Below are 15752 nucleotides of genomic sequence, written 5' to 3'. Positions count from 1 at the left end.
AGGAGGGGCTTTGGTAGAGGGCAGTCATTGGCTGGGGGCAATATGACCCAGAGACCAGTGATTGGTTATTAGGAGAAAGACAGTTCAGAAACGAAACTGAAACTGATTTTTTTCTTTTATCGAGGATTCCCAGCCCGACGGGGAAAATTCATGAGCATGTGAATCCATGCCAGAACCCATGCTGGAGAAACAATGCGCTCCAGCAGCTTACAGAGGAAAGTAGGAGAGAGATACAGTGAAAATTAGAACAGAGAGATGGGTCAAACGAGGGTTTCTTAAGAATCGGAAGAATAGAAGCATGTTTGAAAGAAGGGAAAACGATAGAAGATTGAAAAGATTGAAGCAGTGAAACATTGAAAAGAGAAGTAAGAGCCCACAAGGTGGGGGATACACAGTAGGGATCAAGGATGAAGGGAGAGGGTCGTCTGGAGCAGCAGTAGGGTGGGCACGAACAAGGCAAGTAGCAGTGTTAGAATCAGAAAGTGAAAGGAAGACACAGTAGCGCCAGAAGTGCAGACATCTGAGGATGATGAGGATGTGGGTGACAAGGAAGAAGAAACTGAAGACCGAAGGAGAGACAGAGAGCAGGGAAGAGGCAGGGTCAGAGGGGTAAGGTGAGAGGACACACTTTATATTTAGAAAGAGGACGTGTGGGATGAGAGAGTCAAAGAGGAAATGAAAGTAAAGTTGCTTAGAGAGGTTTGAAGCATCATAGAATGTAAAAAGAGAGGACATGTAGGCTAGATCAGGGTCGGCCCGGGTCTTAAACCAAGGTCGCTCATCACGCCGTAAAGCCTGCCGAGCCGCCCTTAGGGGAGGGATCGGCCAAGGATGAGATAGTTTGTGTCGGCAAGAAAGGAGCGCAGGGATATAGGATATCAAGAGTGTTGGTCAAGCTATCAGAATGAAGGTGATAAACAGAATCAACAGATAGAGACGAGAAGAGGTCAAAAGAAGGCAGAACTGAATTAAGAGCACACATCAAGGAAGTAATATTAAATGAGCGAATATTACAGCTAGAGAAAAGTGTGGAAGAAGGGGTAGGAGGAGGGGGGACGGGAGAGAGAAAAAGTAAAAGGGAACAGATGTTGATCAGAATACTGAGGCAGAAGTGCAGTCACAGAGGACGTGAGAGGAATCGTGGAGAAAATAAGATCCAGTGAAGAACCGGAGTTATGGGAGGGAGGGGTGGTCATTTGTGAGAGGTGATAGGAATCGATAATTGAAAAAAGGGGAACAGAGGGAGAGGAAAGGTGAAGATTAAAGTCGCCTAGAAGAAGCAGAGGTAAATTTTGAGGGAACAAAATATTAGCAAGTCAAGATCCTCACAGAAACTAGTAACTGGTCCCGGAGGACGAGTGAGAGAACAGCCAAAAATGATGGGGAAGAGAAGAGAGAGTACTGAAATTCGAAGGTAGAAAAGGAAGGGAGGTCTAAGGAGGCAGAAGGAGGAACAGATGGGACCGAAACGAGAAGTCCACTCCACCTCTGTGACTAGAGTTGCAGGGTGTATTGGAGAAAAAGGAACAAGCGGATGACAGAAAAGCTGGCATAACAGTGTTGGGGGGAGAAAGCTGGTTTCAGTGAGGTATAACAAATGGAAGCCAGAAAAAGATCAAGAACTGATTGCGCTTTGTTAATTGAACAGGACTTCCAAAGAGCCACATTGAGACACAGACACAGGTCAGCAGACGGAGGGTAAATGAGATTATCATAATTATGAAAGGACGAGTAGGAGAGGTGAAAGAGCAACTGGACTGAGAGTTGGCTGACATAGTCAACCAAAGGATAGACAAGGTAGCAGAGATAACACTTGAAATATTACGAAAAGGAGAAGAGTTAAGATGCCATAATGGAAACAAATTACCGGGACCTTCACCTGGAGTGGAAAGGGGGTATGAAGGTGGGTAGAAATCAGGGCACAGAAGAAGAGGTATGAATGGGGCCAGTAGGGAGCGAAAAAAGAAATAAACAAGACAGCAGCATAGTGAAAATATCATAAAGAGAACAGAGCTCCCCTCAGCACACAGCAGCTGACAGCAAGATTTGCCAGGGGTTTGACCTCGAAGGCAGTTATATAAACACTTCCGGGTGTGGCGCAAGGGATGTGGTGTGTGTTAGTCAAGATTGTATGCAGTACCCTATGGGAGACAGCGCCAGCCTTGTCCTCTTGGCAATAGTTAACCCAACAGTCAGTATATGCATGTACTACACAAATTGGTAGAGTGACTGAGCAGCCAGGCTTATCTCAAGAGGGGTCAATGTGAGCTGTAGGGTTATAACATAAAGATTCAGTGACAATTATCCGAATAAACACTTACACACATGGTTTCTTGATTAAACAGTTATTTATTTATTTAACAGTCAGTTTGAATAAGCCTTCTTTAGAAGGGAGCAATATATGTAACACAAAAATATACTTAAAAAATACACACTCTGTTTTCAATAAATCAGTAGATATCCATTTGGGATGGCACACACACTTCCTACACCCTGAAGTGACTTAAATAACTAGGACACTGTGGACATTGATATATCACTGGCACATTTAGAGCAATAGTGAGTTTGGTTTCAAAAAGAAAGGTTTAGGGAATAAAACAATGGTTAACAAATAATCTTAAACAGGAAAGTACTTTTAAACCCCCAATGCAAAATAAATTAACCCTTTCCCAGCTACACAAGTTATAGAATGTGACTTTTGGTGAGGGATAGTTAAAGCACGTAGACAGAGGATAGAAGTCTCTTTCAGGGAGCCAGGACAGCCAGTGTGAATTGAGCAAGGTTTAGGGGGACTGAAGTACTTCTTGAAAATAAGTAAAATGTCTTGCACAATGTTATAGAAGTCTTTGTAGAAAAATGAAATCACCATAGGGCCACAAGCTGGGAGGCTTGTGAGGGGCAAAGCTGCATGCAACTCTGCAAAAGCAACCAAGACAAGTCTCAACTGAGAACTAGCAAGGCTACACAACAAGAGTTGGTACCCCTTAGTTTCCTGGGCCTCAGTCGTGGGGACAAAAGGGAGGACGTCTGGGGACTCCTGCACTACGTCTTGAAGTTCGGCGGCAGCAATGGGCAAACTTCAGATCAGCAGCACTTCGCGGTTTCAGCTTCTTGCGAATAGCACCACTGTGCTTCATGGACACTTGGTGGAGTTTTCTCGCATCTGGGTCCAGCACTCTGTTGAGGTGGCTCAGGCTTAGTCAGTCCTGCTTCATGGGTGTCCGGAGGATCTTCCTGGAGCTCGGGTCCGACACTCACTCGATTCTGGTGTTCCCCTACCTGGCAATCGGTTCCTGCAGCAGCAGTGGAAGTACAGCCAACCCCCGAGAGGATTTCCAGATGAGTTTGTCTTGGGGTCGATTGGTCTCACCAACTCAAGGGGAGGAGTCGTCTTTTGCAGGGATACTCTAGTTGAGGCGAATTTGGAGCTTCAGCACTGCAGCAGGGCTTCACTGGGCAAACCAATGGTCCAAGAGTTGCAGCAGGCGTCTCTTCTAAATTCTTCTTCGGATTCCTTCGTCCAGTGGTCGACTCTGCCTTCCAAGCAAAAGCCCTCGCCTTTAATGCAGGTTTCTTCCATTCATTTGCAACCTAGCTGTCAATCACACAACAGGGTGGCTGTCCTCCAAGGACAACCAGCCAGCCAATCACCTTTGGGTGCATTCCTGTAACCAAGGGGATTAAGCACAGGGAGTTTCGGGCACCTCCTTCGCTTCCTGCCTCTGCCAGACACGCTGGAAGAAAGAGGCGGGCTTCACCAGTGAATACCACCAAAGACAAAACGAAGAAAGGGACCAAACCTGGTTTGGCACGCAGAGTAAATATCAAGAAGGACCTTTCCAACAAGAAATGGTGAAAAAAGATGACCGGGCCATTTTGACAAAATGGGCACCCCTGGGTGCTTTACTACAGTTGCAATCGCAGCCTGCGGTACAAACACTCAATGGTAGCAAAAGGTAAACCACTGCCACCAGCCATTAACTGTAGAAAGGGTAACATAAAAATGTTACATGAGAAACTAGACAAAGGGGATACAAAGTAACCCCTCCAACACCCTATTGCAAGATAGTGTGTGCTGGGTCTAGAAAGTTACAAATGTAAGTGAAGTCAATTTCACTTCACTGCCCTTGGAAACAGTCGTTTAACCAAGGGAAGGTATTTAAACCTTTGGGAAATCTGGAAGACTTCCCTGTGCCACTGCACTGAAGGTGCTGTGTGACACAATGTAAAAAGATGCTGCCTATTGAGTTTGTCAGACTCCAAAACCACAAGAAACACAGAGTCCAAATCATAGACAAATACATGAGAGAGTGAGAAAAAGGTTTCACTCACTCCAGGATCAAATTAAAAATCCAGTATTCCAGCAAAAAAGAGTTGGGGGTCTCTAAGGTAGAAGGGAATTAGCACATTTCTGAGAATTCTCCCTAACAGTGTGGCTGGATGGGAGGCGGCAGGTAGGCAGAGCCCGACCAGGCTGATGCTGCAGATGAAGTCCACGGCGCTGGAAGGTGCTGCCAACACATTTTGTGCACAGCAGATGACAGGCCGGCAGGTGAGAGGGTCTAGAGTCCAGGCACGCACACCGCATGAATCAATCAGCAGCTGACAGCAGGACTTTGCGACTTCGGTTGTAATTGCTGAAGTGCACAAGTTCAGAACACGGTAGAAAAACATGCGCTGCAACCAGCCCATCCTGGAAACATTCTGTTTGTAACCACAACATTACAAAGGAAAGAATTATAAGGATACAAAGTTTCCTAACCACGCTACACTGTATGGTTATGTGTGCCGCTTTAAAAATACAAAAAATCCATAAAGAGAGACATAGTCCCTTGGTAATGATAGTCTTATGGACTGATCAGATTCCCTATAGAAATGCGCACAAAACAAGGGAAGTAAAGCAGAAGGCTTAACTTGCCTCCAGAAAGTCTTGTCTGAAGTCAAAACAACGCAAAAAGAAAGTGTCCCATAGAAGTATATGGGAGGAAAGCAGCAAAAAGAACATTTTTCCTAACAGACCACCATGACTCCATCCCAGCTCAACCTCACTGCCTGGCTTCTATATCTATAGAATTTAAACACATCAACATGCCCCAGAATTGCAGGGTTGTCATCTCCAAGGCTCAGGCTCCTTCTGCTGCCTCCTGCTCCAATAAAAAGTGGGAACAGTTCACAGTTTGGTGTTCCAGTCACAGGGTGGATGCCCTTAACTTCTAGCCACAGCAAATCCTGCCATACTTGCTCTCCTTGGGTACCAGTGGCCATGCACATTCTTCCACCTAAGCTCACTTGGGTGCAATTTCCCGCTTCACACGCACATCAGTGGCACCTACGCTGTGATTGCATAAGCTAGTCAAGGATTTTATGAAGCACTGTTTTGGACTTTTCCTCCCTGTGCAATAGCCCTCCCCCCCTTCTTGGGAGCTGAATGTCCTTCTCTCCAGATAGATGGGGCCCTGTTCAAGCTGATGCATAAAGCCAGTATTAAGTTTGTGTCCTGGAAGACAGCGTTTCTAGGCACTATCACCTCAGCCAGGAGAGTAGCTGAGATCATGGCACTCTCCTCACAACTGCCTTACCTTATTTTCCTCAAAGACAAGGTGCTCCTTTGGACCAATCCTACATTTATGCCAAGGTACCATCCTCTTTTTCACCTCAGGGTCCTTCTGTTTTCGTAAGCTTTCTGATGACACCTGTTGAACACTCTATTTGCTCCCTAGATGTCATGATGGCCTCACGCACTATTTTGACCGTACCAGGTCTTTTTGAAAATCGTTGCAACTGTTGCCTTTGGACCTGCGGATACTGTCAGGGGCCTTTCTAATACTTCCATTTCCAGATGGCTCTCTGCTTGTATTGCTTTCTGTCATCAACTTGCCAACAGGCTGCTTCCTGGTTAGCCCTCAGCACATTCTTTGAGAGCAGTCCCGTCTACCGCCACTCAACTAGAAGAATGGCAATGTACACACTCCTTCACCAAGTTCTAATGCATTGAAAGGAATCTGTGGAGTCCAGAGTTGGGCAAGCAGTCCTTCGAAGCCTGTTTGCCTAAGGTGAGCCATTAGCCTCATGTATGTGCATGTTAATGCATTTTTACTGCTTTCTAATCTATTCAAGCATCATTGAATCTATGAAAGATCCAATGCTAGAGAAGGAATAAGTGACTTACCTGTGACTCCTGCTCTTCAGCATTGGTATTCACATGCGACCCTCGCGCCTACTCAACATGTGGCTCTTAGTTGTGAATGTTACTGAGGATTGCTGAAGGTTACTGAGGATTCCCAGCCTGACAACAGTGAATATTCAATGACAGATACCAATGCTGGAGAACAGGAGTAAGTAACTTAGTATTACCGTTTTTGAAATAAAAAAATATGTAGCCCAGGATAGGAGTTTCTCTCCTTAAGGTTTGGTAATGAACATAGCCTCCAAGCGTCCATGTTCTTTGTCCAGGGATTCGTTGTCCATTCTGAGCAACTTCAGTTTCGACAAAGGAAAACCCTAAATGTACATCCTGGGCAGGTAAGGCTAGTCAGAGCACTCTTCTTTACACCACACATCCATTCCCGCCTTTGCTTAGTGTTATGAGGCCTTGTTTGCCCTCAACTTTCCATGTGAGAAATGGCCGTTGAGGCTTCAGAAAGTGGTGAAACAGGTCACAGCGATGTTGCACGGCTAGGGGCCGTGCATTGTGTCCATCCCCGTTCATTTGACAAGGCCTGTTCGTTCCTTGTTAACGGTTGGATGGTACCTCTCCCTCAAAGCGTACTTCAAAACAAATCTCGGTAGGAAAGGGGGTGGTGGCCCTTTAGATGAAAATCGCGTGTGCACAGCCAGCACAGTGGGAGGCAGCCTTCTTGCTAGAGCCAGGGGAGGGACGCATGCGGGGTGATGCAGATCCTGCCTGGTATGCATTGCTGTGTTTTATGTGCAGGGGCTTTTTTGTTAGCTAAAATTCAAGAAGCTTCAACAATCACTCCTGGGGGAAAGGCTTATAAAAGCAATGCCGGCACCATTTCTCTCCTGGTCGTTCTTCTGTGCCTGGCCCTGCAACAAAAGTGTTTCTATTGCTCATCATTCCAGAGTATTCTTTATCGTCGACTGTGTTCTTGCTACGCCACCGTTATAGTTTGATCATTCTATTAATTTTTCCAATGTAAATAAACATTTATATTTTGTTAACAGAGATTAGCACACCATGGTTTTAGTCCAACCTATTAAAAGACAAACTGTTTTGAGTTGAGATATGTAAGGTGTGTAATATTGGCAAAATCAAGCTTGCCAAAAATCTCTTATGCATTCTGGCTGGGGGTGGGGTGGGGGGCTCTCTTATTCGGTGCTGTTGACCAAGAGCAGAGGGACGAGGCTCAAACGCCACCGGAGGGAATCGGGGTCAACACATCATGGTGCTCAGGTTGAAGGGTGGGCTTTCCGCCTCTCTTATGAGGTTATCGTACCTGTCCTGGGCGATGGGCTTCGTTCGCAATTTGAGAGTGAGGCAAGGCTCAAGTCGATGGTACACGCGGGGCATGGAGTCCACCCACTTTATTCAGAGGGTGGAGCTCAGTCCCCCCAGCTAAAATGAGCAACATTGAATGTCCTCTTTTGAATTTATGAATTAAAGCCGACCTCGGGGATCAAACTGCAGTCAGCTGGAGACTTCACCATTGCACTGTATAACCTGATGAAAAATAACAAATTAAAGTTGTAATGTCCCATTTCGGTACTGCAAGTCCCAAGGAAAACATTCGTATTGGTTCTTGGAGTTTAAAACATGCACACGTTTAAAGAAGTACTATTAGAAGAAAATATCCTCTCTTGGTTGTGTGTGTGTGTTGATTTTATGAAAGGCAAGTGCCATTCCTCCTGTTCAATTCCGGTAGTTATGCAAAGCCAGTTTAATGAAATGTGCATATTTCACCTTGACATGCTAATTTCTGGCGACGTCACATCACATTGCGCTTGCTGATGAGTCCCCTCCCCCCAACCCAACCCCCACTTTAATTTTTAGGACTTGACCCCTGAAGGATGAGCCAAATGCAGAGCCATGCTTAACCGGATGTTGTTCTCTTCCCCTGCAGGACAGTTGTTCAACGCTCTGATGAAAAGCTGTAAAGAAAGGGATTGGCAAAACATGCCCGAGTTTTACAATGAATTAAAATCAAAGTTGCTCTTATCAAGAATGTAAACCACGTGGCAACGATGCCTCCACTCACGGAGAACACTGAATCAGCTCGAGGGATATCCTGCTCTGTGCTGTGATTGGTTACTTCTCATCACCGGACTAGAAGGCATGTGAAGTAGCTAGGGCAACAGGTGCTGCAGACCATCGTCGTCACCCGTTCCTTTATTTTGGTGCAACAATTGTAAATCTAAGGGGTGAAGTCCAGCCAAATGGAATAAAGAAATGGCCCTTTGTTGTTCACGCTGTGAGGATTATTCAAGGCAAAAGTATTTGAAGCAGCTTAAATAATTAAAATGCACTTAATGGAAGACATACTGCTCTGATGGGGGTGGGTGCGTTATAGTATTCGGACATGAAGCAAACCACTGTGGCAGCCAGGTCGCTTACCCACCATGAAGCCTGCTCACTCCAGACTTACTCTGAAATATCTAGCTCCTCCGATTGCTGGACTCTTAACATTCAGGGGCAATTAGGAGGGGTAAAACGACCAAACATGAATTAATACCATAATAACTGCCTTCAGCATTGCCCCATTTGTAGAATAATCATTTGTTGTAATGGGGACAGGGCAATCTCACAACTATTAACTTGTATTAGCCTTGTGAAATATTTACGCATTTTAAGATTCCTATGATGCCAAGAGGCTAGCAAATGCCATTTTAGCTAATATTTTAGATCGTCATAAGAGCATATCCTCTGCCATGATGTGGAGGGCAAGCAGATTTTTGAATGAGCTTTTCCTGTTTTCTGCAAGACACTTAATTGTATTCACTAGTCCTTTTGCCTTGACGTCCTCATAAAATTGGATTGGCTGTTTTTAATGAAAATCACTTTTACATGCAGAGACGAACTATTGCGAGTACTATCTGCAAATTAGCTTTCTTTGTGCCAGTTTCTTAAATTGTGAAAACCGGTAATTCATATAAGGGGGAAACAAAAGTGGTATAATCTTAGAATTCCTTGTCCTACAAGTAGGATCCAGTTCATGCAAGACTTACTGTCCTGTGTAAAATATCGATGGCCGTCTCATGCCCAAGGCAGCGTGTGGCTATGAGATGTTCCATTGCCTTACAAATTACATAGAACTTTTCATGCGGAACCTTAAATTCCCGCAGCAGGCTTGGCATGGCCTAAAGGGCAATGCCGACCCAAAAACATAAAATGCCACTGTGGGCTAGTTTAATGAGTTACTTCACGAAGCAGCTAGTAGTTTTGACCAGTGTTGCTAAAAAAATGGACAATTTGCATCACATTTAATCAAAAAACTATTCAAACAGTCTGTCACAAAAGGAATGAATTGCCATTTGCAATTGTGGGCCACTTTTTCATTGGTGCCCGAGACAATTTTATGCCTTAGTCCAACCATGTCCAACTGCTCATGCTCCCTCTCATTGCAACGTAGGAAGAAACCACAAGCTGGGGGAGGTGAAAGGTTTAATCTAAAATAGCACTTTTCCCCACGCAGGAGAATCTCAGTACTGCTTGGAATTTCCTAAGGAAAAAACAATGGCACAAATCAAGGAATCCTTGTGTGATGTGGGCCTTTTTACTGTTACAACAATTTTATGGTTTAAGAAAATGCGAGATTTTTAATCGCAAAGGTATATAAATAGTTTTGCGATGTTCTGTGGTATGGGCGATTCACCTCATAGAACTGCATCTTAAAATTTGTTTTTTTTAATAAAAGGAACATTGCAACTATGTGAAGGTTACTGGACAATTTCACAAATTTCACGAAGTTTGCAAATGTGAAGTCATGCATCTTCTCACACACCAGCTCGAAGTTTAGACCCTACCTTTGTTAAAGGTCACAGATTGCATATCAGCCAACCATACCAGACCCAAATGGGTTTATGGGAAAACATTGGCGGTTGTCTGAATCTTCTATTTTATGATTAACAGGGATTAACAAAGTTCTGCTTAAATCATAAACTTTGGTATTTCCTAAACAGCACTGTTAACCTGAAGGATGGAATTTCCGCTTTAATTATGAAGAGTACCATTTGCTTGCAAAACTTAACTGGGTTTTGATGTGCCATCTTTCTTGTATGTACAGACTTGGATTTACCTGAGGGTGGGCACTGGGACACACTGAGGTACAGCACCTGGGTAGTACCACTTTTATGCCATGTAAAAGGAAGTGTATGCGAAAATTAATGCATTTTTATCCCACTGAATCACATTTGTCTTCCTCTTCGCTTTTCCCACCTTATTTTGTATAATTATTATTTTGTTATGTATGCCACACTGCTTTTAATCTAAATAAATAATGCTGAATAATGACGTGCAGCCCTGTTTGAAAAGGGAAGCTAGCATTTAACCCTGCATTCCCTGCATCTGCAGGTTTTCTATTGCTATTAGCGCCTGGGTGAGAGGTGCCAGCCTTTCAGGTGGCCAGGAGTGCAGGCAGTATCTGGCACCAGACGCATTCTCTCCTCGACACCTCTGCCTCTCCTTCCCTGTCTGCCATGTTCCACTTCAGCCAGAGCCCTGGGCCTGTTATCTCTCATGCCCCCCAAACTCTCTGAAATCCCCCAACCTCTTCCCCGAGTGCCCCACAGAGCCCACATCGCCTGACCTCTTTTACCCATAGCTCTCAACCTTTTCTGTCTCCAAGGTGGGTGACCATAGCCGATTTTTGGGGGTGGGGGGTGCAGTTGAGAGCCCATTGAAGTGAATAGGCGTATAGGGGTGTTGGCAGATGGCACCTGCCAAAAGCGTGTGAATTGAGAGCTTAGTAAAGGGACTAGTTTCATTTTTGTAAAAATACACTATTGGCATCCAGAATTGAGGCCCCAGGGTACTAATTGCACTCATCCCTTTGTACGGGAGTGACATAATGCAGGTCGTAAATGTCCCCAACCCCTTAGTAAAGGTGCCCCCCTGCCTCGCTAATGTGGGATTTATCACTATAATACAATGGCAGGTAAAAGAAGGTATATGCTTGGAAAGAAGTTGTGGTAGTTTAATATAGGTTTATATTAAGAAGCTGAGATAAAACACTTGGACAAAAGATTGTATTTGAATTCAGTGCATAACAGCCTTTTCAGTTTTTGTATACAGCAGAGATTTGCCAGCATGGCCATTAACAGGCAGGCATTGGGAGCACTGCAAGTAAGGCACAGGTGGCCCCAGCAAATAACAAAGTATGCCTGCATGGAGGGCTGCAGCAAAACAGAAAAAACACCAGCAGAGGTATCTCGCTTCCAAGCGCTTCCATGCTTGGCAGATAAGTAAACTAAGGCAAAGGAAGAAGTGATTTACGGGTAACTTTGGGATTTGGTTCGTGGATAGCTGCACACCATTTACTTTTCTTATGCACTGTTAAGTTCAAAATTGCCAATATAAAGGCTATGGGAACCGTACATCCAAGTGGGACCGGACCTCACAAGGAAAACTAGGATACTTCCGTTCTGTTAAAAAGAACATTGCTCTTTGAGTCTCACACACACGGACACACTGTATTAGAACACCCTAGAGGGTGTTTGAGGGTTGTGTTTGGTCCATCTGCGGGCTATACAAACTGGTATAGTCCTCAGATTTAATACAGCCCGCAATTACTAGTGTAATTGCTGACCTGTTCCCGCTGCCGCGTTGGTCTCCGTGTAATCTTTCTGATCTAAATTACACTTTGCAAGACCAATGTGTGCAACACAGCCCCACCGACTGATTACAAGCCCCACCGACTGATTGCAAGCCAAGAAACGCTTTCCCCTTTGGCTGCATATGGAAAGCGTTTCAATGATTGTAAAAGCAGCGATAAAGAAAAGCTTCTGTTTTCTTTCTCATGGAACGTGGCATTTCACTGCAGTGAGAAGACTGGGAACCTTGCCCTCACCTCACGTTGTTTGGAGCAGCATAATATGGGAAGGATAATGGTAAACCACAGCAGACAAATTTCTCGACAACAGAAGCATGCAAGTCTTTTCCACCCTAACTTCAGCTGACCCAATTCAAACAACATGTGGAGTCTCCCAGGGCTCATGTGTCTCGCCAACTATGCATAATATCTTTACTAAGCCTTTATTCAACAAATTGGTCAGACTGGGTGTCACCCACACAAATTATGCAGATGACACCCAGACCCTCATTCCCCTATCTGCAATTTCTCTGCGGACACAGCCTTAGTAAACAAGATTTACATCCTCATTCAGGCATAGATGGCAACCCACGGCCTCTGCCTGAACAACGAAAAAAACGAGATCCTCATCCTTGGCTCCCCTAACAACTTTAAAAAACTGGACACTAACTACAGCGCCTTCAACATCGATTTCAATATAATCTCATTCGCCAAAGAAGTGAAGACACTTGGCTTCTACCTGGATTCCACGCTATCCCAAACTCCCTGGCCTCATCCACCACCTACACTGGCAAAATTATCAAAGCATGCAGACCCTTCCTATCTCTAGCAAGCTGCATCACCCTAGGCAATGCCCACATCCTATCAAAATTGGATTACTGCAACGCATTATACGCATGACCAAATAAATAAATGATCAACAAATTACAAACCCTGCAAAATAATGCGCTCAGAACAGCCCTGAAACTCCCTACTAGAGAGCATATCTCAAACGCTAGGAGAAACCATAATTGGCTAAAAATGAGAGATAGGATCCTCCTCAAAATCGTTACACTAACTTTCAAATGCCTAAACAATGCAGCCCCTCCTTACCTTAAGGAAAGAATAACAAGAAAATCATCTGCTCGGCCCACCAAGACTGCCAACTCCTATTGCCTCCAAATACCCAGATTCCATCTAATAAAAACAGGAGGCAACAGTTTCCCTGTACAAGCAGCTAAGCATTGGAATGCATTACCAGTTGAGCTAAGAAGGGACAAGACGTACAACAGCTTTATACGCAATACCCGCACCTGGCTACGTCACAATGACCTCTAAACGCACAACCCCCCCTTATGTCCTGCCCTCATCTTGACTATTAACTACTGTTACTGTGTAGCGATGCCTACTAATTTCCTATGTACTTGTCTACATTGTATGTAATGAATGTATATAATGGATATACTGCATATAATGTATGTAACTAAGCAACTGTAACTAAGCAAACTGTAACCAAGCTCTAAGTATTGTTGATAAGCTGTGTGCCCAGCTACCTACGGGTTTTGGGCGCCCTATAAATAATAAACAAACAAACAAGTAGCACACTAAGGTAATTTATATGCAGAGGTACTGTGTTTTACTGTGCATTAATTTGAAGCATATGTTTATGTAAGGGAAAAAAACACCTGAAATTTCCTTAATTCAAACACTGGCCAGGCATACAAACCTGATCTCTGTTTAATATCATACTCCTCCCGCCCAATCACCTTACACCACCCTATAAAAAAAGATTAGACCTGTTTAACTGAAGTACAAAAATTTGCAAAATGGTAAATACATGTCTGCAACCTTTATTGACCATTTTGACATTTTTTGCACTTCAATTGAACAGGTTTTATTTATTGTACTTTAAACACTGAGGGTGTTCTTATAGTGTTCTGCAGCTCTGGCCATACTGGGCGTTATGGTCCCTCATACCTCGTTGAAGGACCTCGCTTCACTCGGGCCATTAACAAGGTCTTCAGGCATATTTTTTTTTTGTGGAATTTAACATTACTTCTAGCTTCACTGAGAAAAAGAAACCTAATAAGGATAAAGATTTATCTGCACGCAACCTTAAAAATATTACAGCAACTAAGCTGGATACTCTAATTACATCGCTAAACAAACTTTCTAAAAGGCATATGCCGGAGGCATCGGCTAAAACTATATTAGACACTTTGTGCACAGCCGCCGATATCTTAGTAACATCAAAAATTAAAAAAAACAGTAGAAAGGCACCAAATGTAACTTAAGGTTTTCCCCTGAACTCCAAAGCCTAAAATCATATACTCTCAAAAGCTTTCATATATGGAAATCTACTTGAACTCCAGAATCTCTAATAGTCTATAAAACAGCAGCTAAAAAGTACAGAACAGCCATCATTGAGGCAAAAAAAGATTCATTTAATAATAGAATTACACAGGCCCAATCAGATTCTAAAGAACTTTTTAAAATATTGAAGGAGCAGGAATGCACTGGCGGTATGGATGAAGACTTGGTCAACAAGGACAGCGCCTGGTGTAACACTATGCAAAAAGCCATGCAAGATAAACTTGATAACATCCTTAAAGACATAAATATGAAAAAACTCAACCTCTACGATAAGACCTCAGGAATTCAGGAGTCCTACATAAGATGTCCTGATATTCCCGTTTTTGATTTCACACCAATTACCATAACTGAATTGGCTAGAATAATTAATCATCTCAAAACTACGAAATGTAAAAATGATATTCACAGAGCCATGATGATTAAAACATGCCCACCCACTCTGCTTAATGCAATATGTATGTTTATTAACGCCTCACTGAATACTGAGAGCGTCCCTCAGGAATTGAAAGATGCCTGGGTCATGCCGATCATAAAAAAACCTGGCCATGATGTGAACCTCACAAAAAATTATAGACCAATTACTAACACCAGTTTTCTTTTGAAAATTTTGGATCGTGTAGCCTATGAGCAAATAGCTATACATCTGGATAAATACTCAGTCCTGCATTACCATCAGTCAGGCTTTCGAGTGGGCTTTGGCACAGAGACAGCTCTTTTAGAATTTAAATCCAAGCTCCTTGTGCGCTTGGATAAACAAGAAGCCTCCCTGCTGATGCTACTCGATCTCCCGGCTGCCTTCGAACTGGTGGACCGTAGCATCATGTCCACCAGGCTGAGGGAAGTAGCGCACTTTTCACCTGTAGCGGTCAACTGGATCTCCTCTTTTCTTAGCAATCGAGAAAGCAGGGTATTCTTTAAGGAAGCTGAATCAGCTGCCATGGGAGTACCACAGGGTGCTTGTACATCACCGTGCTTATACAACATATTTACTGCTCCTTTATTTGCTATGTTGACTCATGAGGGAGTGATATTTACGAACTATGCGGATGACCCACAATGTGTCATGCCATTAACTGGCAACTATGATGCAGACATTCTCCTGATCAATAAGATCTACTCCCTAGTGGAGTCTTGGATGATCACTAATAAGCTAGCGCTTAATAGAGAGAAGACCGAATTATTGGTCATCGGCTCACCTCATACTATACAGAAACACGGCCCCAACTATGAGAACTTTGCACTAGGAGCTACAATAATCGCCCCTTTGAAAAAAGTAAAAACTTTGGGAGTAGTGTTTGACCAACATCTGACCATGAAACCACATGTAAGCAGTCTGATATCATCTTGTGCCTACTATATAAAATTACTTGCTCATCTCAGACCATTCATATCGCAAAAGAGCGCAGAATCAATTGCATGTGCAATTATAGGCGCAACGATTGACTATTGCTCTAGCCTTTTGCTAGGCATTGATAAAACCACATGCAATAAACTGCAAGTGGTCCAAAATCGTGCAGTGAGAGTGGTAAAGAGGCTTGACCGGAGAATAAATGTCACTGATGCTAGTCAGAGCCTACATTGTTTACCCATCCCATCACGAATACTCTTTCGTATCCTCACCATTATGCAGAAGTG

At 43.7% G+C, this 15752-nt stretch overlaps 1 protein-coding gene across 1 annotated transcript in view; it reads left to right on the top strand.

Moving 5' to 3' along the window:
- Positions 1–10468, top strand: part of LOC138492039 (poly(ADP-ribose) glycohydrolase-like) — a 1720160-nt gene extending 1709692 nt beyond the window's left edge. The window contains exon 16 of the mRNA XM_069618967.1: positions 8082–10468. Within this exon, the coding sequence (XP_069475068.1) occupies positions 8082–8188 (107 nt within the window). The 3' untranslated portion in view covers positions 8189–10468. The remainder of the gene's footprint in view (positions 1–8081) is intronic.
- Positions 10469–15752: the final 5284 nt, after the last annotated feature.

This window comes from Ambystoma mexicanum, chromosome 10, assembly GCF_040938575.1.
Source record: "Ambystoma mexicanum isolate Mex_15411 chromosome 10, UKY_AmexF1_1, whole genome shotgun sequence".
In the NCBI taxonomy this organism is placed as follows: domain Eukaryota; kingdom Metazoa; phylum Chordata; class Amphibia; order Caudata; family Ambystomatidae; genus Ambystoma; species Ambystoma mexicanum.
The sequence above is the reverse complement of the archived record's forward strand: the minus strand, read 5'-3'. Positions and strand labels throughout refer to the sequence as shown.